The sequence below is a fragment of the Tyto alba genome, unplaced genomic scaffold (genome assembly GCF_018691265.1).
Source record: "Tyto alba isolate M040663 unplaced genomic scaffold, T.alba_DEE_v4.0 Super-Scaffold_30, whole genome shotgun sequence".
Classification (NCBI taxonomy): domain Eukaryota; kingdom Metazoa; phylum Chordata; class Aves; order Strigiformes; family Tytonidae; genus Tyto; species Tyto alba.
Genome location: NW_024881305.1, coordinates 4,085,475 through 4,109,966, shown reverse-complemented (window position 1 = coordinate 4,109,966; position 24,492 = coordinate 4,085,475). Strand labels below are relative to the sequence as shown.

Below are 24,492 nucleotides of genomic sequence, written 5' to 3'. Positions count from 1 at the left end.
TGAGTATCTTGGGCTGATGTCTGGTTTTTGTTAGACAAATAAAAATACAGACGTCCTTGCTGCATTTGGGTAAATTGGTCACTATGATTTACTCCGTTTATCAGTTAACAGCTTTTATTAAGACCCATAGAAAAATTTCTAGCTGCTGTTCTCTTTTACTCGTTTGGAATTTAAAAAGACCTAATAGTAGTTGATTGGCAAGTGAAGGAAAAGAAAATGGAGTGGTGTGTCGAAACCTTTATTTTTGTCTTGTAATCTCTGCTCCTCAAACATATCAAAGGCACCTTTCCTGCTTAAAACATAGCAAAACGGGACTGTGGAATACTGCACTTATATTTAATACTATTTGCCTATTCATTATGGCTGTGAAGATAATAAGCCACAGCCTGCTGGGGTTGTCTTGTTCTTTATTGCTTCAGTAGATGGCACTGACATGTTCATTTGACTGATTGCTTTATGTGTTGTATCAGCTGTGATGTTGTTTTAGATTAGTTAATAGTCTGTCTAAGATTTTGCCAAGATGAATATGAATTAAAATGGGGGAGGAAGAACAGCAGAGGACTACCCATAACTTACCAAGTATTCACTCTCTGGTATAATCCGTCTTTGTGTCTATCACAAAGAGATTCTCGAAGAGGCTGTTAGTCTGCTGCTGAATACCAGGGCTGTTAAATTGATCTCTGCTGCAGCCGTTGGTTTTGTGTGCGTGAGCAGCAGCAGCGAGAAGATTTTCTGATGTGCTGGAGCTAGAAAACTTCTCCTTGTACCTGTGCAATGAAGGGCTTTGGGCTTGGTTTATTTTATTAAAATTGCCTGTCCTTTGATACAAAAGTAATCTGTTTTCGCAAAAGGATGGGGAACAAAACAAGGTACTATAGGTCAAAATGTAACCTGTTTTGACCATGCTAATGAAGCTCTTTGCCAATAGTGGAAAGTTATGTTTAATTTTGTTGATGTTATTGTGAAGGCAGGTGGAAATTGAGTGTAATTTTTCCCATCAAAGGCTGAGTGTGTGGGTTTTAATATTTTTAGTATATATTGTCTGAACTATTGCTGTGAACCTCAACTCTGAATGTATTGTTTACGTGACAGTTGGTGATAAAAGTGATATACACTGAATGAGAAAAATAATGCTTAAGGAGCATGGTCAAAAGAAGTAAGGCTTCCTGTATCCTAAAAAAATTTAGCTTTTTGGCTGCATTGTAGCAGGCCATGATTAAAAGGAATAATAAGGTAGGGAAAATGGGGACACAAGAGAATGGCTGTTTATTTCCTTTATTCCTGCTTTGTTAGGCCAATTTGAAATATAACATGGCTTGTTTTGTTTAGCTCGTACCTTGTTAATTATTCTTAAGCTGCCTTGTTCACCTGTGCGCAGGTCCTGACCCGTGAATGCGTAAGTGTGTACTCTATCCGTTTGAGCAGTCTCACTAAACTTGAATACTTGCCGACTTGGGCAGTGGTAAGTGTGAAAGAAAGCAAAAGGACACTCGTTTTGGTATGAATCCCAACAGTTTGGGGGTGGCGGGGTGTAAAATACTGAATTTCCAAATAGTGAAAATTGATGTAGCTCTCTTGACTTGGAGTCAGTGCCACTAATTTTGCATCCATTAAGTCGGCTCTGGCAGAAAGGATTTCAGGAGCGATGTTAGGGGGCAAACATGTAGAAAACTTTAAAATGCCATGGCATGTCACTCTGATGTTGTCACAATTATGGAAATAGAATTCGTTGGGAATTGATGGATTCTATAAAGCTGGTTGTTTGACTTATAAAGTGAAATTATTTATATTGGGCAGTTAGCATCTACTTTCAGACTTTTAATGCAAAACATTTTTTTATGTTTGATTCTGATAATTCAAATTGAATGTATTTACTGTAATTGCTTCAGGCTGCTACAGATGTAAGTACCACAGGAATTACTGAGTTGATTCTTTCCTTTTTGGACTGGTTCACTAGGACTAGAGGAAATACTGTGAATTGTTTTAATGTGCAGTGAGTGCCTCTTTTATACAGTGTATGCATATCGTGTTTCCCAGCTTATTATTAACACTTCAAAAAGCCAAACCAAAAATAAAACCTCAGGAGCCTATGAAAAGAAAGGGGAGGGGGGATTTTATGCGTTACAATAAATGAAGAAACATTAACTTCTAGAAAGCTATGAACTAAAAAGTATATAGCATTTTAATAATGCTTTTTAACATCCAGGGCCATTATATAGTAACTTCCCACATTTTCAGGGAACCATTGAACGTGTATCTTTTCTGGTTGGTTGTTTTACAGTGACCCTAAAGAATAAATAGTATTGGTTGTATTGCACATTGAAAAGCTATTCTTAAAGCTAAGGTCAAAAGGTGAAAATTGAAAATAAAGGTAGCTGAGGGCTTTACCCGAGGTTTTAGTCACTTATTTTTATTCATCTCTTGTGCTTAGATGAGAAACAGTGTGAGCTTGCCTTAATAAGAATATTCATATTTCATGTTTAAAATACTTTAAATTTTAAAAACCTCCAAGTTTATACTTGTATGGCTGGAGAATTTGAATGGCAGTGTAAATAATAGAAGAGCTAGTTTCTAAGGAGGGCTATATTAAAATGCTTTGTGAACTGAAGAATTTCACCTTCCCTCTGCCTTTCCGTGATAATTTTCAAACCATGAACTGCTGGATCCATTACTAGTGAGTGCTGAACTGTCTCTTGTTTAAGAGGATCTTCATCAGGAAAGAATGTGGATAGAAGACACATGCACATTTGCAACTATTTGTTGGCCTGTATAAAGTATGAATTACTGCTCTTTGAGGATGCAGGCAGTGTGAATTCTTTTGTTTTAGTCATAAATTTATTCTAACCAAACAAAAAGTTTGGTGTTTTTTCTGACTTCTCAGAGTTTGCCAGCAACCCTCTCTGGTAAGGAGGGTGTATCTGCAGAAAGGTTGTTTTGGGCAGTATAACTAAACCAGTTCACCAAGCACAACAAGCTGTTCCAGCAAAAAGGTCAGGATAAGGTTATTTAACCTGTTCCAGGCACTGGCTGGCTTTAGGAATAGGGACTGGGGAATGTTTCATGTTCTTTTCAGTCTTGATCGGTATAGACAGGTTAACAGCACATTTCAGTTTACATAAGGCCTTAGATTTAAGTATGCCAGTCATATTTAAAACAGTCTTGGAGACATTAAAACTTTTCTCTAAAGTACTCAAAATTCCAGAGTTTTAGGAAGAAGAGAAGTTTTTTTCATCCTTGCTCCTTCCCTGAGACTCCATTCCCTGAGCACTGAATTCAGCTTTAGCAGTTTGTCTGATTGACTCGGTGGTTAGATTGTTAGCAGATACTACCTGTAAATGTTTGGGTTTTTTGTTTTTGTTTTTTTTTTTTTTTTTTAATATGTGTGTGTATGTATATGTATATATCTGCTACTTGTAGCTGTGTGATGTTTGACATGTTTTATGTCTGGTGCGTTGTGGTAGTGTGATCTTAACATCTCTGATCTGGTAGGTTTGGGACATTTACATCTGTCAGCTGATGTAAAACATGAAGCAATTGCTTATCTTCTGTGTTATCCCCCTAAGTCTATGTGAACTGAACTGCACAGGGAGGTTGACCAATTTTTGCAGGTGGGTTTGTGTTAGGGACAAATCGGGGTCCCCCGGAGCCTTGTACTTTTTGCTGTGGAGTGTGAAATGTTTGAAGTTAATTGTACTTAATACACTGTAGTGTCTGTGCTCTTTGTTGTACTCTAAAATCAGATATGGACCAATATCCACCAATTTTAGCTTCCTAAGATGATGATTCAGACAACAAAGTCCTGCAGAAGTTGTATTTACTCCCACTGAGGATGCCAGCGCAGGAAATAGGATTTTCTTAATCCTCATGCTTTTGAGTGCTTTGGGTTTTTTGAGGTTTTTGGTTGTGGTTTTGATTTTTTTTTTTTTTTGTTGTTTGTTGGTTTTTTTTTTTTTTTTTTGCAATGACTGAATATTTCTTTGAAAACTGATTCCCAAGATTCTGGGTTTGAGCCTAGAGGAGATTTTTACAGCACAGTGTGAGCTCCCAGAAACAGTTTAACATTGACATAGTTATAATTAACTTGAAGGAGTTAATAAAACAGAACTCGCTGTGGAAGTTGGCAGGAAAATTCACATTTTCGTCAAGCTCCCTTGTGATTATAGCTTCAGAGTTGGAACAGTGTGGTGGGGTGTGGGGGGTCTTCCAGTGCCTGTACTGAATGACTGAAACCAGCTGAAGTCCTTTGAGCTTGTCATGACTCCTGTAGGACACCAGCCACCTTCCAGGCATGCGCAGGTGGGATGTTTCAGAATTCGGTAAGCTTTGGGTTCAGGTGGAGGATTTCTGTGTTTCTGGGCTCCAGCAGGATGAGGAGGTTGATGCTGGAGGAGTGGGCTGGCTAGGAGGGAGGTGGGATCAGTGGCCACTTTTGCTGTCACTGCTCAAATCTCCTGCCTGTTTGTCCATTTGTCTTTCAAATTGTGGTTTATTCATGTATTCACAGTAGATATTTAATTCATTGCTCTGCTTGTCTTTTCAAAGAAACGCTGAATCCTGAATCATCTGTAACTCTTCCTTGTGTTTTTTCCTTTTTTTTTTTTTTTTTTTTTTTTCCCCTTTGTCAGCAGTGTTAATTTGCCTGTAACTAACTTGATAGTATGTCATCCTGGATAGAGAGAATCCAGCAACTGTAGGATATAAAGCTGACAGTTTTCAAGAAAATATGCTTTCAGAATAATTGAAAAAAATCTCTAGGGCTATTGTTAGTCTTTGGAGATGCAGTTTAAAAGCCTAAAACCAGGAGGGTTTGAACTAGACAAGTCAAGGGAGAAACCCATTCCTGCTTGGGCAAGCTGATGGGTCTTTGGAGAAAGAGAAGCAAAAAGATCTTCTTTCATGTTTTCCTGGGTGTTTTCCTTCCTCTGATTACTGAGTATGTAGTTCTGGACTATGCAGTGACTTTGTAAGGACAGAGGATGCCTGCTCAGGTGATGTGGTGCTGTCATTCATTTGTTTGTGCAGCAATTCCTTTTCTGTAATGGAATATCAATTACATGAGTTTTTCTGTTTGAAAAAGTGTCATTGCTAAGGGCTTTGAGAAGGAAATACAGGATTTTGCTGTGAGTGCGTACACGAACAGCTCTGGCTAGCAGAGGAACATGAATGTCTTGAGCAGGAAATTTTTTTCCCCATCTTCCACGCAGCTCAGATTACATGTTTTCATTAGACATCTGGTTGAATAATTGGGTCCTCACAAATGAGTAGGTTAAAATAATCAGAGGAATAAAGTTTTTGAGTAGTTGTATGCAATTTTTAGCTATATATTCCCTCTGATATCTCCTTATTTGCATTTTTGAGTATTTGCAGCAGGCTAGAAATTCTCCTCTAGAGTTGCATGTGAAAAATTATTTATTGGGGGTGAGAGTGGAAGGTCCTTGTTTCTTGGAATCCGAGATTTTGAAACCTATTTGATCAAATGGAGTATATTTGTGTAGGATATGTACCTTTGATGGAAACCAAGAATATCCAAGGATATTTTTTTCCTACAGTATTATAAAACAAAATGAAAAGAAAAAAAAAAAAAGGCAAACATGCTTTATTTAACACGGTACCAATTCCCGATGGACTGGTGAAATGCTGCCGTGTTTCACTTTTGCCATTCCCAGGAGAGGGATGAATGAATGAAAGGATCGTTCAGTCAGAGCTTCCCACCTGTCCTTAAAGATGATTTCCAGGCTGCAGCTAAAGGTGTTTGTGTCAGTACTGAAAACTCTTACTTGATCTGGAATCTTGGACAAATGAAAGATGCATTTAGTTTCCAAGGCTAAGCATCTAGCACCTTTCCTGAGCCCTAAACTTTTCTTTTTGATTCATGCACATTTATTTAGAAAAAGAAAGTAGCTAGTGTCAACAGATCTGTACAGATGTCTTTAATCAGTTTCCAAATGTGTAACAATGGTACAAAGAAACATAATAAAGTCATGTGTTTCATTTTAACACCCTTTTAGGGTCAAGAGCCAAATTGTTTCTGCTGCATTTAGTTCTTGAAGCTGTTATAGGATCTTGCTGTAAGTTTTTCCAGGATTATGAGCCATGCAAAAAAAAAGAAAGTAGTGTTTGACCCAGTATTTAAATACTGTAAGTGATTTGCGAGGTGAGAAATTTTCAAATTGTCTCTAGAACATTACTGGCTAAACTAGTGTTCGTATTTTCCTTTTATTTCCTATTATTTTGTTTCAGTTTTAACTCATCTTTAGTTGTATTGCAATGCAGCCCCATGCTTCTTCTGGTACCTCTTTTCCATACAGAGCAATTAAGTTGTTCCTTCTCCCACCCGTTATCTGGAAGAGAACAGATCTAAGTAGGTGATAAAGGACAAGTCTATAGATATTTCTTAAAATGAGATTTACCTTGATGGAGAAAATTTGTAAATCCAAGAAATAAACCTGATATACTGTAATTGCAGAGAGAAGAGTTCTGTTTGTTTGTTTCCAAGACCTTAAAATGTAAGGTGTTAATTCTCCATCATTAAGCTCTCTTGTTGCTCATGGCTTGTCACATCAACCACATAAATGTGTGTTCAGTTGTTGCAATATCTTAAATAGCTCCAGCCCTGTAATCTTTGCAAGGTTTGTTTTTCCCCTTGTGCAACTGTTTACAGGTTCTGACTCATCTTGGTGTTTTCCTTTAATCAGAGCTTTGTAATTTCTCCTGTTAGTGTGTTCTTTTTATTCTTGCTCATAGGTTGTGGCAAGCTATTTGTTTACTTACGTAAAAGAGAGGAACAAATTTTGTTCTTAGTCATGTGCGTGTCTTTCAGTGACTTATTTAGCAGACCCTTTGCGTGTGGGATGGCAGGGCCGAACCTGCAGACACCCCAGCTGCCTGTCCTACATGTGTTGCACAATGCGAGGGAGCCAATTTTAACTGTTTTTCCATGGGAGGGGTCAAAGATGTGAGTCGGTAACAGGCATCTTTAAGGTGAAGAAGAAATCCTCAAGCGCGGTGGTGCGTGGAGAAGCTGGGCCCATGCAGCAGCCAGGTGCGTGGAAGGCCAGCCTGCTGCGCGCTGTCGTGAGCAATGCAGATGCTCCGGCAGCCTGCTCTGCCTTCTCGGCTTTGACATGAAAACCACGCTGATGAAAAGCAGGAGACCTTGTTTGAGGGAGTTGAAAAGACGTATCGTTTAAGTGGTTTGGGTTAAATAAACACCGTTTCTTTCTAACTTGCAGAGCAACCGAATGTATATGGTATTGGGGCTTAAGTTTGCAAGGGAAATACCCGTAGATACCTAAAGAGAAACAGGTGGGGAATATCACATGCAGTATCAAAGATGCTTTTGTGCTGAGAATTCCTGAATTAAGGTGTAACAAAGCTGCTTTGTTAACTGACCAACGTTGTTAAAATCTCTTTCCTTTTTCAAACAGGAAATCTTGCTGGCCCACACAGGAAAAGCAAAAGCAGTTGACAAAAGGCTTGTAATTTATATACTGACAGCCTACTTCATTGTTAAACATGATTCGTTAATGCACTGTATCTGGTGTGTGATTGATTTCCTTGTAGCCTGTTACCCAGCTGAAACTAGCAACATATCAGCATTGTTTCTTTTTGCTTGGAAATTGAGGATAAATTCAGTGCTCCTTGACAATATTGTGTCCTGAGACCCTGCAGAGCTGGTGAGCGACTGCGCTTGGTGGCTGTTTAATCGGTCTCTAGAAAATTGTATTTATAAGGCCCGTTTTTTGTTACAGGGTACAAATCTCGGCTGTGCTGGTGAGACTCAAGGGTTAAATTCCCAACACTGTCGCATATGGCAGTGAGCAGAATCACAGATGTTGATGATACAACATAATTAGTATTCTTTTATGTAAATGAAGGCTGTCAATGTTACCATAGTGTCTATACTCTTTCAAGCTGGAATCTATGCCACTTGGTCTCACCAAGGCTAGACGGGATTATTCCACAATTTTCTGTCAAGACCTGAGCAGAAAAATAAAGAAGGAAGAGGGGGAAAAAAGGTCAGGGAGGAAGGTGAGAGGAAGGTGGGAAGAGATGTTTCCAACTTGGAAGGAAGAGACCAAATCAGTCCTTTGTTTAGTATAGGATTTCCGAAAGTGCCTTTCCAGATCCTAGGATCTGTGAGTGAATGAACGCAGCCCAAAGGAGAGGTGTAGCAGATTTTTGAACTGTTTTAAAGAAAAAACTAAAACGGTTATTTAGACACTGCAGAATCGTTCTATGGAGATAAATTCTGAAGTGGCCACTTGCGCTTTAATCTGAAGTCGAAAAGAGTTAAAGAACATAAGAGCTTTGATTTTTCTTTAACAGATTCCATCTTTAGCAGCAGTGTCACTGGAAAAAGATAGTAATTAAAGTAAATTTGCATAATTTGGGGACCACTAAAAATATGTTTTCCTAGCCTGGTCAGATAGGTGTTCTGCATACCAATCGAGGCCACCGTTCAATACCTATCCTAAAGCTTTGGGAAAGCATGCTGTTGCCTTCGTTATGTTAAAATTTGCCCCTTGTAAAATGATTTTTTAACTAAATATTCTGTACACCAGATCTGACACTCTCTGTGACATCTGTAACCACTTTGTGCCTATTATTGCTGTCCCCCCTATCACTCCTTTGTATTGTATTCAATATATACTGTAGTTGTAGATGTGTAAGCAAGTTAATTTAGTCTTTCTTGGATTATTACAAATACGTTTTTACAATCTTTTCTCCCTTTGGCAAAAAGCAGGGTTTTTTCCTGTTTTTCTTTCCTCTGTAGTTCTTATTTTGTTGCAGTTCACGCTTGACAACTATTCATTACTTCATTTTATTGTTTGAAAAATCATCTAGAAATGACATTTAATTCAGGACAGATTTTTTTTTTTTTCTTTTTCCCCATATCCTCCCCCCCTTCTTTCACCAAGTTATTGAAGCAGCCAAAATTGAAGTGATCACAGGAGGTGCACGTTTTTGCTCAGTTTTTTTAACTCAGATTTTTTCCCTGCCATATGTTGGGTCATCCACTACAAAAGACTTATGATGAAGAGGCTACATGTGATCAGCAGATTTATAGATTATCAGAAAATGAAAGCAGAAAGATGAAATTCCAGAGCGCCTCTTCCATCTGATGTTTCTTAACATCTAAGTATTTGGGTTCTTAGGTGCGTTCATGCTTTGACTTCCAGATTATTCTCTTCTCTGTAATAAATGTGTTCTCCACAGTAGCTCTTGCACTGAGGGGATTAATCGTGTTCAAAACCAACCCTGCCAGCCGCCTTAGTTTGTTCGTGCGCATCACAAGAATATTCTCTCTCCAGGGCTTTGAAGCTGTGCTGCCTTACAATGAAGAGTTAAGTAGTAATTAAATTCTCGAAGAACCGCCAAGACTCCTTTGGCTGAAATGGGGATGTTCCGCGCCCTGGATGCTGTGTCGCGGAGGAGAGGATGTTTAGACATGACTCCGTGAGTAGCGCGTGTGAGCGAGCGGGCCTGGGCGCTGTTTCGGTGCCCTGATCTCTTTCCATTGGCTTGGAGCAGTGGAGGGTCTGCCCAAAAAAACCCACAGCGCTGGCACGCGGCGCGATGTTTCAGTTGTGCTCTGCGTACGGCTGAGTATCTTGTATAAAACATATGGACACAGGACACGGAGTCAAAGCTGAAAGCTTTTCGTGCCTTCTAGTTCTGCTGTCCCTGCTTTGATTTCTCTTCACTTGCAATATCGTAATTTAGTAAATCAGTTGCTTTTTCTGTTTATGTGTGCTCATGCAAACATGTACACATGCAGATGTTCTTTAGTTTTACTATAACATGGTGTTACATATTTCATTTTTTTCCCTGCCGATTTTTTTAAACGTTAAAATGTTTGGGAGTCTGTGGGAAATCAGAGAATTCAAGGGCAGAACGTAAAGCCTGAGGACTTGCAAATGCTCTGGTTATGACAATTACCTGATTTTTTTGGGGCTTCTGTGAGAAGTTGGTAACCTCATCTAGTTCCTGATGACATGCATTCCAATTCCAAATTCATTTTGTATGTATCAATTTCAAGAGGGCAGCTAAAGATCAAATGTGTGTGTGGACTGAATTAATCTTTTTCTCCTTGGAAGTGAGCCATTCAGGTTGGGTAAGCCATGCTGGCAGCTGACTGGGCCGTTCTTAGTAGAAAGACAGACGGTTTTATTCTGTAGACCTTGTCAATCCAGTATCTTTCGCTAGTACTAAAAGCTGATTTTAAAAAAAACTGCATGCAGAAATAATATAGTCGGCTGAGGGAAAACTGCAGTTGGGATTGACAAGACACGACATCTGTGTTTTTATAGGCCTCTACAGCTGGTACAAGAGAGATCATTTTAAATATATATAGTGGCTCTAACAGACTTTTCTTTCTGTTTTTTGCCTTCCAAGGTCAAAGCAGCGAAGACTTCTGTAAGACATGGATAGATGCAAACATGTTGGGCGGCTACGACTCGCCCAGGACCACTCTATCCTGAACCCCCAGAAGTGGCACTGCGTGGACTGCCAGACTACGGAATCTATCTGGGCTTGTCTGAAGTGCTCCCACGTGGCCTGTGGGAGGTACATCGAGGAGCATGCACTTAAACACTTTGAAGAAACCAGGCATCCACTGGCAATGGAAGTTAATGATCTGTATGTCTTTTGTTACCTTTGTGAAGATTATGTCTTGAATGATAACCCGGAGGGTGATTTGAAATTACTGAGAAGTTCTCTGTCAGCAATTAAAAGTCAAAAACATGATCCGTCAACAAGAAGTGGCAGGACATTGCGATCAATGGCTTTGGGGGAGGACATGTGCAGCCATCAAAGGACCCCTCAGGGACAATCTCAGATGCTTACAGCTCTCTGGCACAGGCGCCAGTCCTTGCTTGCCAAGGCGCTGCGGACCTGGTTTGATAAGAGCTCTAGAGGCCAGCTAAAGTTAAAACAAAAGAAACAAATGGAGGAGTTGGAGAAAAAGAAGGAGGCAGCTAGGCAGCGGCGGCAGGAGATGAAGAGACAACTCCTGGAGGAGCTGGCAAGCACTCCTCCGAGGAAGAGCGCAAGGCTGTTGTCTCACGTGCACAGAGAGAACTTGATTCCAAGGAAATTCAGGGAGGTGGCAACCGCTTCCCCTACCTCAAGGCAGATGCAGAGCAGCAGATTCAAACAGTTTTATTCCATCCGGCGTAAGCCTCTGATGACTCCCGGGGTAACGGGTCTAAGGAACCTGGGAAACACATGTTATATGAATTCTATTCTGCAAGTGCTAAGTCACCTCCAGAAATTTAGAGAATGTTTTTTGACACTTGATCTCTGTGAAACAGAAGAACTCTTAGCTAAAACTGTGAATGGGAAGTCTAGGATGCCTGGCAAATTGGCAAATGGGTCTGCTGCTAATGAGTCAGGGAAGACTGACAAAGTGGGATCATATGGCACGCAGAGCTTGCCAGCTGGCTTAAATGGTGGCTCCTCAATAAGCAGGAGTTTAGAACTAATACAACCCAAGGAACCGAGTTCAAAGCACATCTCTCTCTGTCACGAATTGCACACACTCTTCAGAGTGATGTGGTCTGGCAAGTGGGCGCTGGTGTCCCCCTTTGCCATGCTGCACTCTGTGTGGAGCCTGATCCCGGCGTTTCGAGGTTACGATCAGCAGGACGCTCAGGAATTTCTCTGTGAGTTGTTGGATAAAGTACAGCAGGAGCTGGAGTCGGAAGGAACGAAGCGCAGGATCCTCATCCCTTTCTCGCAGAGGAAGCTCACCAAGCAGGTCCTGAAGGTGGTGAACACCATTTTTCACGGGCAGTTGCTTAGTCAGGTATGCACCTGCTTTTGCACAGAAATCAGTTGGAGCCATTCACACCGAGGAGCAAAGGCTCTGTTTCTTGAGGAGCCAACAGATACATAAGAGGAGTTGCTTAGGAGTGCCTCCTGAGAAAGAAATCGGATGGGTTGTGTGTGTTGTCAGCATTTTTGATATTTTTCATGTGTATTGTAAATTCAGTTGACTTCTGCCACTTCAGAATGAAATCTGCACAAGAACGGAAGTTCTGAGTCCTTAGCTTTAAGTTTTTACTGTGTTTTTAAAGTGTTTTTGTAATTTGTTTTGCCCCTTCCTGGTTTTGTTTCCGTGGCTAGAATATGATGGACAGAGAGGGCAGTCATCATGTGCTATAAAGAACGAGCTCCCTGTGACTATTTTTTTTTTTTTGCAGACATATGAAAGTCATCTTCAAATACTGAGCATGCTTAGCGTACGTTTCTGTAGGAGATGAAAGTGCCTGTCATGCTGCTCGTTCTCTTATTCCTGTGCTGTTCCCTTGCCTGAAATTTATTATTCCCCACAAGACAGACCCTGAGAGCCCAGTGCACTTTGGAAGTCCTCAACTACCTTTGCTTTCCAGGAGAAATGAAATGTCTGCATAACTTGACACTCAAGTGTTTGCAGGATCAGACGATGAAGTGTATTACATGTGTGCGTTCCCATTACTATTTATATCGTCCTTCTCAGTGCCAGTCTTACTAAGCTTTACTACTCATAAGAAATTACATGCACTTTAAAGATTAAATGGTATATTTTTCAAGTTAAAGCTTTTGGCTTTTCAGGGAAAGGATGCTTGAAGTCATGGTTCATTTGAATTATCTCTGCAGAGCTTGAACTTCTTGTGGACTTCTTAACTAAACGTTCTTCATTCAGTTGTGGCTCTTGGCTCTCGATGACGGTGTGTTGTGGCTCGGGTCAGTGTTCTAGATTCAGTGGTAGGTCTCTTGTTAACAGTGCGAAGGTATTCACAAATCAGTGTAATTTATCTGCTATTCACAAATTAGTGTAATTTATCTGCTACTATGCTACACTATAAATAACTTGCCGAGGTATTTATTCTACTTATGTAACTCTTGTGTACGTTTACTGTATTTAATTTCAAACCCCTCTATGCATAGAAGACTTCCTTCCCTATCTGCTAGCTACGAATCCATCTTGAAGTTACTGGTGGCTTCAGAGCTTGAAGCTGCAAGGTTGGAAGTTGGTTTCTGGTGGATGGTTCTCACAAGAATACAGAGTATGGCCAGCTCTGCTTTCTGGTCTTGTTACCTCCTTGTGTTCTCACTTTCTGCCTCTGTTTATTTGAAAACTTTTCTGCTGTTCTTACAAATAATACTCAGGTGACATAAGAAAACAGTACACCTTGAAATGTGTAAGGAAAGTAGAGAAATTATGGAAGGAAGACTGTGTGATAAATGCTAGCATGTACTTTTTGTAGTAGAAAACAGATCCAAAGTGCTTGTTACCCAACAGAGAATTGGTATTATACCTGTAATGGTGTTTATCCGAGGAAGTAAATCACATAAAGGTGAACATCATCTCCATTTTTTTGAGAACTGAGAAAGTAGTTCAAATTATTTGCTCAAGGTAGACTTAGTGTTGTGGTTTAAACCTGGCTGGCAGCAAAACACCACACAGCCGCTCGCTCACCCTACCCCACCCTCAGGAAATAGGGGACAAAGTTGGAGGAGTAAGGGTAAGGAGACTCGTAGGTTTGAGATAAAAATAATTTAATAATTGAAATAAAATAACATTAAAATAATAATGATAGTAGTAATAGAAAATACAAACAAGTAATGCACAATGAGATTGCTTGCCACCCACTGACTGATGCTCAGCCCATTCCAAGCTTGTGATCCCAGAGAAGAGAGAATCCTGAAACCACAGTCCCAGAAGCCAGAGTGAGCTTCCCAGTCAACCCTTACCTATGTACTGAGCATGACTTTAGATGACACGGAATATTCCACTGGCAATTCTGGGTCCGTTGTTTTGGCCACGGTGTCCCCCCCAGCTTCTTGTGTACCTGCGCACTAGTAGGACAGGAGAAGTCGAAAAGTCCTTGATTTCTTAGCAACTGCTAAAAACATCAGTACATTATCAACATTATTCTCATATCAAATCCCATACTGAGTCCAAAACACAGTACTATTCTAGCTACTAAGGAAGTGAAAAAATAATAAAAAAAAATAGCTCTATCCCAGCTAAAACTGGGACACTTAGCTTTCAGACTGGAAATAAGTTTTGTTTCTTTACTCGCGGATCACCTTTATGTCTGTGAAACTGCCCTGCCATCTGGCCATAAACTTGCTCTTTAGATGTCAGTGTAAATGCCAGTCTGCCGGTGTGCATGTACGTAACTTTATTTGTGTATACACATTTCATTCCCAGGTCACCTGCATAACATGCAACTACAAATCCAACACGGTTGAGCCCTTTTGGGATCTTTCCCTGGAATTCCCCGAGCGCTATCACTCTATCGAGAAAGGGATCATCCCTGTTAATCAGGCAGAGTGCATGCTGACAGAAATGTTGGCCAAGTTCACCGAGACCGAAGCTCTGGAAGGGAGGATATATGCGTGTGACCAGTGCAACAGTAAGTCAGATGCTGCTGCTGTCTCTGCCATTAGAAGCACCATCTGTTTTTCCCAGTGAGCAGTTTCTGATGCGTGTTTTGTGTGTCTGAAAACATATATTGTGGCCTGTATGCATAGGAAAACACCGTTCTTCCTTGCTGCTCACGCTGTTTTGTTTCCTCCTTTTGGTAGCTTCTGCTCCTTTGTGCACCAATTTGGATTTGATACATCATTTTATTTTCACCTTGCCATTCAGCAGTGCAGTTTACTAAGGGTTTAATATGACCCTGTTCAGAACTGCTCTCACCACTTGTGTTGGAAGGAAAGGCAACTTCAAGAATGTTTTGGGGGAGAGGGGGCTGGATTTAGAGAGAGAGGAAGGAGCCTTATCCCCTAAGGTTTGCTCATCTCTGCAGGGCAGGAAAGCTTTTATAACGTCTCATCTATACGCTGCTTGTTCCTGATTGAATCAAGAACCAGAATTGAATCAATTAACCAGAACTCACAATTGCAGAGTTCTCAAGGTCTGCTGCCAGGCTAGAGTTTCCGTCTCTCTGTAGGCATTCTGTCAAGAAGCAATGAACTGACATTATTCTGGGAGTCTCGGGTTAATGCATTACACATTATATGAGTTTGCTGCCCTCAGCTAGAAGATGACTTCTGCTTTCCTGTAGTAGGTCTGAGTGTAAGATCATTATATGCCTGAAAATAATTTTAGCCTTGTGTATAATCATGCAGCTCAGCTACACTGATAAACTGGATTTGAACTTTTTTTCATGCAGGTATTTATGGCAAATGTTCACTCCCTTGGGAGGAAGATGCCAATAATTTGACTTACATTGCAACTAAGCAGCTGAAGTAGCAAATATTTGTAGAGATCTGTTCTCTGTCAACTTGCAAATCTGTTACCAAATATCTTCACAAAGCATTAGAAAGTAATCATTGACTAGATGTTCTTGAAACAAAGCCAAATATAATTTGAACAGATTCTGATTCACAAATAATGTTCACAAAGTGTTGATATGAATGAGTGCTGCTTCATCCTAACTCTGTTTTATTTGATTCTGTGTGAAAGCCTGAATTTTAACAGTTACTTCAGAGTTAAATGGCTAAGGAAACATAAGCAGTTGGGGAAAAAAAAAAAAAAGTCAGGGAAAGGCAACCAGCCTGCATCTAGGTGCCAAAAACTATTGGGGGCACTGCTTGTCAGACGTGACGGAGGAGGAGCAACCCATCTGTTCTGAACTGGTGCAGTGAGGTGCAGAAATCTAATTAACAGGTACATTTCTTATTGGAAGCTCTGAAAGCCACCTGTCTTCCTCCTGGTATAGTCGTATGTTCAGTGTCCTGGAAAGAGTAATCACCGGGAAGAGGAACCTTTTTTCCTTTTCTCCAGTTTGGTTCAGCTTTTGTTTTACACTCTTGGGCAGGGAGAAACCCTGCGAAAGGTGGAACATTGCTGGAAGGATTTTTCCTCTGACTTGTATTAATGTTCTTGAGCTAGTGAAGTTTGCTACTACAAGACTTACTGTAATGATAGGAGATAATCAAAGTAGTAGATAGAATACAATGTCAAACAATATTATTTGTATGCTGGTAGTTCACCTGTTGAAACTGCTGCAGCCCTAAATGTCTTTGGCACTATCTCTGTCTTGATATTTCTGGTGCATTTCTCAGAGCAAAATGTCAGCATGAGCAGCTTGAAAGCAGTATCTAAAAGTGTGATTATGAGCATCACAATTAAGTATTTTTAAACATGTGAGTTTTGATTCTAGAGGAGTTCCTGCTCTGTGAAGGAATTCGTAAGAAATGTTTACTTGCATGTCCATCCCGAGCTCATGTGACATGAACTGGACTACTGATAATGGAAAAAAAAAGTTCATAATGTGCTATTTTCCCCTTTTGAAAATTAATTACACTCTAACAATCATTGCCTTGATTTTTTTTTTTTTTTTTGGTGGCTAGGCAAACGGCGAAAGTCTTCTCCTAAACCTCTAGTTCTGAGTGAAGCTAAAAAGCAGTTAATGATCTACAGACTACCTCAGGTCCTCCGACTGCACCTTAAACGATTCAGGTGAGTGGGGCACACTACCCAGTGTCAGGCAAGTGACTTGCCTCTGTCTTTTAGGAAAGAAGTGATTAGTGTGGGCCCGTAACTTCTCCCACTTTCTGAGAAATGCGTGCATATAAACCTTACCCAAACCAGATGTGTGATACTCTCTGAGAGTACTAACTACTTTATAATCAGTAGCTTGTTTGTGTTTTCTACAATACACACAATGTAATGTTTTGTAAATATTAATACATATTTCCTGGAATTGTACTCCATGGTATTTGTCTGAGTTTGCAGGCAACTTGAAATAGTGGCTGAGAGACTGGTCAACTGATAAGTTGAGTGAAATATTTATTGAAACTGGAAGCCTATGCTAGTTAAATGTCAGTATTATGTATTTACCTGTTGAATAAAATGTAGCAAAGTTCAAAATGCTGTTTAAAGTTTCTAAAATGGTTAGTATAAGTAATTGACATGTGTGGTGTTTATATTTCTGAGTATTTTAAATGCTGTTTGGCTTGCTTTGTATTTAGCTGATGCAAATCTCAACAATGTCATAACTATAACAAATGGGCATCCATGACAGGATCAGCTGTATGCCGAAGATGACTGTAGGTAGATGACAGGGTGAAAACAGAAGGAAGAAAGCGACCCTAGCGAGGAAAGCTCTTCAGAGTTGTTTAGCAGCAGCTACTTTTGTGTGTGTCTTCTCACAGCCCAGTGCCACCGTCGAGAAGCAGGATCCCAAGTCTTTGATTTGTGCCCTTGTGTTTGCAGGTGGTCTGAACGTAATCACCGTGAGAAGATTGGGGTCCATGTCCTCTTTGACCAGGTATTAAACATGGAACCTTACTGCTGCAGGGACTCTCTCTCCTCTCTTGACAAAGAGACCTTTGTCTATGACCTCTCCGCTGTGGTGATGCATCACGGGAAAGGGTTTGGCTCAGGACACTACACAGCATATTGCTACAACACAGAGGGAGGTGCGTGTGCCTTACTACGGGGGAAGCAAATTCAAGAAACTCGTGTTTTCCTGCACAGACGTAGTACATTGTAAAGCTTTATGATCAAAGTTGTTTGGAATCAAGGTTCCTGACATTTGGTAGTTTGTTTCCCAGAATGTATTCCTAGTAGCATGTTTGGGGTTTGGTTGTTGTTTTTTTTTGTTTTGTTTTGTTTTTTGGGGTGGTTTTTTTTTTTTTTTTTGCATAAAGCCACAGATTGCTGCTCTTTGCTTTGCGACCCTTCAGAATGCCTTTTATTGCTTGCTGTTAACAGCATGAATGCTTCATTTTCTCTTGCGATGTAAATCCATGGAGCTGCTCCAGCTGGGTGTCTTTTCTCAGTATCCTTGGGATGATGAGATAAACAGAAAGTGTTTTGAAACTGGACAGGAACTATTCATGAGTAACATCCGCAGGGTTTTTGTGAATTTCCAGCGGTCTCTCCCTGCAGCTGAATTAGTATTGACTCTGCCTTCTGACTTGTGGAGAAAGAGGTGCAAATTGGTTATCTCCAGGGAATTTTTGTTTTCCTAATTGAGTTTTTGTGCTTGGTTGAATTATGATTTGGTATTTCTAAACTGTTAACAGCACAGAAATGACTCAAATGTTTTCCAGATTAGAAACTCCTTTCCAAACCATCTGTAGAGGAAAAGGTAGAGATGCCTTTTCTCCTACATTGCCATTTTTCTCTGTGGATGTTTCCTATGAACAGTTCCAAAATGTACTCAGAAGGAATTATGCTGCTCTTAATGTCCTCTTTCTCACTTTGATTCCTAGGTTTTTGGGTCCACTGCAATGACTCCAAACTGAATGTATGTAGCGTGGAGGAGGTGTGCAAAACGCAGGCCTACATTCTTTTTTACACTCAAAGAACAGTGCAGGACAAAGCAAGAATCTCAGAAAAACAACTCCAAGCTCAGGTGCCGTCCAAAAATAGCGATAAGGACAGAAGACTGACATTCCCATGATGGGGAGCTCTGGAACTCAATCAGCAGTTTCAGTTTTTTTAAAAACCATTGGCGTTCACATCTTTCCTCTTTGTGGGAAAAAAGGCTCGCTGCAGGAAGGGGATCCGATCGTGACGTTTGCCGCCCAGGGTCTGGAAAAGCGTATCGAGCTGTGCAATTCTGACACGTAAGATTTTAGTCAGAATCTTGTTTTTATAGCATCTTGTTGTTAAGTGATGCTCACAACATGAAATGAGAAAGTTTGATGCTGTATATCATTCATCTCGTATCAAAAGGGAATTGCGTACGGTGTGTAACAAATGAGCACAACCAGGAAATAGAAGCATTCAACTGGCTTCAGAAACTTTCAGTACTTAGTAATGCTGATAACACTCCAGAAAGAACAGGTATAGTACCCTCCCCTTTAATTGCCATTCAGATTTCCGGGGTTTGAATCACACAGTCACCCAGGTATTTATTTGAACAGTTGTCGGATAGATGGAGTTGACTGCCCTGAGAGCCGTTCTTGCTGGAGAAATGTTTAACCTTCTACTAGAGAAAATATTCCTCAGGCCTCAGCTATCTCTGATACCAATTTCTTTGCCATCAGTTGAGGGCAAACCCATGGCTGACAAGCTTTGTCAACAGCTCATTTTCTCAGTGTTACTGGGGCTGTGTGCACACTTGATGGTTTATTCTCTGGACTGAACTTCATTGGCAGCTAAATTCACTAGGAATGTGATTTTAAAACAGTTCTGCTCTGGAGAAAGTGTGTTTAAAAATACAAAACCCAGTAGTAAACCAGGAATGTACATGTGTGTCATATCTGTTTACAGTGGCAGCAAAAACAAAGCCTATACTACAGGCTTCTGCTGGCATAACTTTGTCATCAGGTTTATAAAGAAGTCTGAGTCCTGGCTTACACAGCTGTGACAGCAGAAGCAGGTAGCGTGGAGGCATCTTACACTGGCAAATTAGCACTTTTTTACAAGTGTGTCTTGTTTTCCTCAGGGGAACAGGGTGGTGGTAATACCACAACAGTGGGAGACACAGCTAGCTTCTGTTACAGCTTCTGTAATGGAATATTCATTAATTGTGGTGGTCACCCAAGGCCCAGGCTGACCAAAGGCAGTGAGGTTGCACGGGTGTCATGAGCAGAGTTCAGCCTATGAAATCTTTATTTCTGCTGGGACGTAAAGGGAAGGAATGTAGTTAAATCTCAAATTTCATACCGAGTTTGAAAGGCTACAAAAATGTCGGTATCAGTAATCATCTTGATTTTAGAATTCTGTGAGAAACATAGGGCCTTAGCTGACTATTTATAGTCACTTTTCAGCCTACAGCTGTACCTCAGGTGTTTTAATGATTTGGGGTTTGGCTGTTCACATTTCATGTTTTAATCAAATTGAATATGTAATCACAGAGAGACATGACATCGTTCAATCTTGATGGTTTCTTGGTTTTTTTAAAGTGGTTAAAGGGAAATAATCTAAAATAGGAGGTTCTTCAAAATAATTGGTTGCAGTTTCAGGCAGAGGAGTTCTGAAAGTATGTTTCTCTTCCTCCCTCTTCTCCTTTTATTCTTGTCAGCATTTGCCCATTGGACACATGCTGACAACCCTACACTGTTGTTGGAGGGGATGAAGAGGTGAGTTTCCCAGATGCCATTCCTCTCTTTCCACTGCCACTACTGTGACTTTTAATCTCCTGTCCTGTGGGCAAACTGGTCTCTCTGGCTGCTGTTAATCGCATCAGCCATGCAGAGGTGAGCACAGCAAACAAGAAACCTTAATTTTGTCAGAGCACAGTGTCATGCTAGGACTCCTCTGTCCTTAAAGTTTCTCATTTCTTGTATGTCTGAGCAACATACTGCTTTTTGAGCCTACAAAAAACTTGTCTTTTTGACAATTAAATATAGTTTTGAGATCGTATGCTCTTTTTTTTTTTTTGAAGATGAGACAGTTTGAAACAGTCCTATGGGAACTGATGAAAAAGTTTTAGTTCTGGTTCTCTAAATGTAGCAAGGTCTGGAAGGATTTCTTATGAATGTCTGTATATCTATCTATCTACTAGGTGCGGGATTTTTTTATGCTACCAGTAAATAAAATTAATAAAAATGCAATAGGCCAAATTGAGATCCAGTAAAAGTAAAGGTGACTGCTGATTGCAGGGGAAGCTGAGTTGGGTTCAGCACGGATAGAAGTTGACATTCCTGAAAGAATCAAAATCAAGCGCTTGTGATTACCAGATATGTGATGGATTCTTTTCCGGAGCAAAACATATGCTCTGTGTAGACTATGTGTCTCAGAAAGAAAATGAAAGGAAAAATAGTGCTTAGCATTGCCTTTTTAATGTAAGAGATGGAAGAGAAAACTGGTATTTTTCCCATGCATCTGTCCTTCCAGGCCTATCCATCCTTTAAGAGGATTATATTCTTCTAAATGACAGTCATGGTTTACTATGACTACCAAGTGGTACGTTCCCTTTCTGAAGCCCTTAGCTGTACTGGCCCTGTTTGTATAAAAATTCAGTAGAAAGGCAAACCGTAACGCGGCATTAGTTGTTAACTGCAGTGAGCCAAGACTCTTCACTATGAATGCTCATCTTTTGACTGAGTGTTTTGCATTAATATTTGAATTCAGGTAGTAATACAGTTGTCACGCGAATCGAGTGGGGAGCTGGGAGTGTACCTGTAGCCGTTGCTGCACCTAATTGCCCAAGCAGATTTTGTAGCATTTGCTGGTGACATCTTTTGACATTAGTGGCTCTCCATGTGACATTAGCCTAGTTGTGCTGAGATGTGGAGATACTGCAGTCAGCAAAATGATTGCCCTGATAGGGAAGGAATGAATTATACTTCAAAGTAAATAAACTTGCTTTTTCCAACACTGTGAGGTTTCTGTAATATTTAGCTTTTATTTGGAAGCGATAGCGTATAGCATTTTTTATGCTGTTTGGTTTATATTTGTCTACTGCAGGCTTCTTTATATAAGCATAGCCCAATGCTCCCTACATGGTGGACACTGTTTTATAGTGTTCAGTTTGCCAGAAATTCTGACTAGAAGTTACCTCTCTACATCAGTAAGATGAAAGTACTACTTGAAACTACAGTGAAGCCCACTTATGTGCATGCCGGACAAAGGGTAGCCTGTAAAGAAAACTTTGTCCCTCCTCTAACGATACGGCTTCAAATCCTGCTAATTCGCTGATGCATATTTAGAATAATTCCACGTTTAGGCTCTGCTTCTGCAAACACACGGGCAGATGATGTAACTTAACTCATGCATGGAGTTCAGTGGCCACAGTTGAGTTGCAAGCTAAGTGTCTGCAACATAAAAACCTTTATTTTGGTACAGCTGGGAGCAGAATTGGTTTCTCGGTGTAGTGGGATTCCTGTACTGGGGTTCCAGTCTTGTAGCAGGGAGTGAGTTGCCTTGAGAGATGCTCAGAGCGAGCGTGAGCCCTTGTAGGTTATTGTCTGAGGGCGTAAGAAGCTGCCGTACACTGGCAGATTGTCAGGCTCCTGACCACACAGTCTTTGGGACACAACTGTTCCCAGCAAATCCTTATTCCATTCAACTTGTAAGTAAATTGGTGTTCCTTAATTTTATGTTTTCCGGAGTGAAAAATCTTAACGTATTCACAGCCAGGTGTGATACAGCATCTGCTGTAGTTGGTGGAAACTACTTTCTTTTAGCTAAATTTACTCCACTAGCAAGTTAGTTACATAAATCTGCCTTTATGTTATCCCTTTACTGCCCGTGTTCCCAAGTTAAACTATGCATACCACAAAAACAGTTTCTCTGCAAAGCACTGGAAAAAACAATTTTTTTCCCCCATTAGTTCTGACCAGAACAATTCTCTGGTCTGGCTTTGAAGTCGTTAATGTGAGGCAGCAAATGGAATAATGCATATTAAATGCTTGACGTCAGACTATTCTGGGTGGCAGTACCACCCCCACTTAGGGACTTCCAGGCGGTTTTTTTTTGAGAGTAGGAATAAAATTGGAAATGGTAAAAGCATTAAGTGTGTCCTATGGACTCGCTATCAGGAGGTTTTTTTGCTTTTAGAAGGCAAGGCTTCTAGCATAAATATTGTCTTGGTGGTAATTTAGAAGCTCTTTTATTGATTGTAACGTCCCCAGGCCTGAATATGCTTAATTGCATCCCAATGAGAGAGACTAATTAAACTTCTGGCTGTTGCCAGATTACCCTGGGATGAGCTCCAACAGAAGTCAGCGGTGTTGCAGAATGAGAACTATGTAAGCAAGAGACAGGGAGATTAGTTTTACCTGCCAATACAGTTGTGTGAACTAATTTTGTATGTTTCCTTAGATTTGGTGCCTTGTATCCAGTAATATTTCACATGGGACAGAAACATTGGGAAATAAATTGTGAATTCCCCCCTCCTGACTGAAGCAGCAGACAGATTTGTGGTTTTTTACAAGTACTCAGCATCACTGACATTTTTACATTTTGTATCTGTACGTGAATGAATTTTACCAGCAAGCTCAGAAGCTAGTATTTTAGTATTACACATTTGAAATCTCTGTATTTGTAATACTTCAAATAACAGCTTGTTCAAAGGCGGATTAGATTTGGCCTTTTAGGTTTCTTACATCACCCAGGCCCCTCCAGTCAGGTCAGTAAGTTGACATCTGTCAGAGCATAGAGCATAGAGCAAGGAATAAAAACTCCAGTGGGGTTTTTGCTAGAGTAGCTGTAGCTTTGGGAAGCACCTTCTGTTACAAACCTAATGGTAATTGCTGGTTTAGAAAAGCAAAAAATACAGTTCCCATTGACATGGCAGTGTTTGCACAGGTTTCCTCTTAGCAGCCTTGCAAATACTTCCACACGTGAGCAAAAGCATGCCGTGGTAATGCCTGCATAAATTCAATATGCAATAGATACAGTTGGGTAAGGTGGCCAAGTGTCCCTTCTTCAAAGGAAACAGTAAAATCTGAACAGCAGCTCTGAACACTGCCTTTTTGTGTGCATCTAATCCCTTCAGCGGGTTTGAGATCAGATAGGGCAGACTTAGGTTGAGAATTTATTGCCTGCAGGAATATAAAACCTCAATTCAGTGGGTTTTTTGGTGTCTATTACATTAATATTGATACCTGTTTATTGCAGATGGGAATGTGAAGCATTGTAGCAAGCTTCTAAATTTATAAAATCACGTTTAAATGATCAAAACCTACATGCATTAGTTACCTGTACCAACTAGTGATTATTTGTCTTAGTTGATTTTAGGGGTATGCCTTTAGGCCACTCCTGTTGTACTGATTTTTATTTTGTGCTTGTGTGTATGGGTTCCACATGTGAGCCAGAATTCTTTCAAAAGACTTCTTAAGTCTTAAAAATGAGCTTTGCAATGTACGTTTCCAAAACGGGGGGGGGGGGAATAAAAGAAGAAAAAAAAAAAAAAAAAAAAAAGACCAGCCCAAAGGGCCCACGGTTGAGTTTAACCACTGTTAACTATTTATTGTTCTGAAACTTGTGCATGATACAAGAATGCATTGCAGTTACAAAGTGCTGTACCCTTAGGGTTCTTCTTGAACTGCTGTACTACTGATTTTGTGCAGGCTGGGGATAGGGAAGAAGTTGAGATGAATGAAACAACCGGTAAAAACAAAGCCAAGCTGACCACAGCAGTAAGCTGGGATCTAAGTTTAGAAGAGACAGGAAGCGTCTGACAAGGGGACGCTGTGAGTCCCCATGAGGATTGCATGTTTTGCAGGCAGAGATATTAACGAAATCCGAACGCAGTCTCGTTAGCAGCAACCTCCTATTGTTTTTGTGGCGAAAACTTTCTCTGATCAGTAGCCTCGTACTGGCAAAACGAATGGTGCTTTTCCATTACATATTACAGTTCCTAAGGAACAGTACCCCAAATTCTCAAGTTTTATAAAGGAGCTACCTACTTAAAGCCCACAATGTCACTGTAAATGCTTTGCATAACTGGAAGTGAGAATGGAGATGATGGAGTTGATGACTTTACCTAATCTGTAATTTTTAGTCTCAGTAACATACTTCCAACAGAGGAGGCAGGTGGTGAATTTGACTTTTTCCTTGCTGCTGAAGTGCTGCACCCTGGCTTG

At 40.4% G+C, this 24,492-nt stretch overlaps 1 protein-coding gene across 6 annotated transcripts in view; it reads left to right on the top strand.

The window, feature by feature from the left end:
- The window catches only part of USP49 (ubiquitin specific peptidase 49), a 32,653-nt gene extending 8,826 nt beyond the window's left edge, over positions 1 to 23,827 (top strand). For 3 of the 6 annotated variants that reach the window (XM_033009362.2, XM_042799950.1, XM_033009361.2), the window contains exons 2-7: positions 9,315 to 9,459; positions 10,399 to 11,809; positions 14,204 to 14,408; positions 16,354 to 16,462; positions 17,219 to 17,424; positions 18,223 to 23,827. In XM_033009362.2, the coding sequence (XP_032865253.1) occupies positions 10,427 to 11,809; positions 14,204 to 14,408; positions 16,354 to 16,462; positions 17,219 to 17,424; positions 18,223 to 18,413 (2,094 nt within the window). In that variant the 5' untranslated portion in view covers positions 9,315 to 9,459; positions 10,399 to 10,426 and the 3' untranslated portion in view covers positions 18,414 to 23,827. Of the gene's footprint in view, positions 1 to 1,420; positions 1,463 to 9,314; positions 9,460 to 10,398; positions 11,810 to 14,203; positions 14,409 to 16,353; positions 16,463 to 17,218; positions 17,425 to 18,222 lie in introns of those variants that run through there. The other 3 variants (XM_033009363.2, XM_033009364.2, XM_042799951.1) reach the window with 3 other exon arrangements.
- Positions 23,828 to 24,492: the final 665 nt, after the last annotated feature.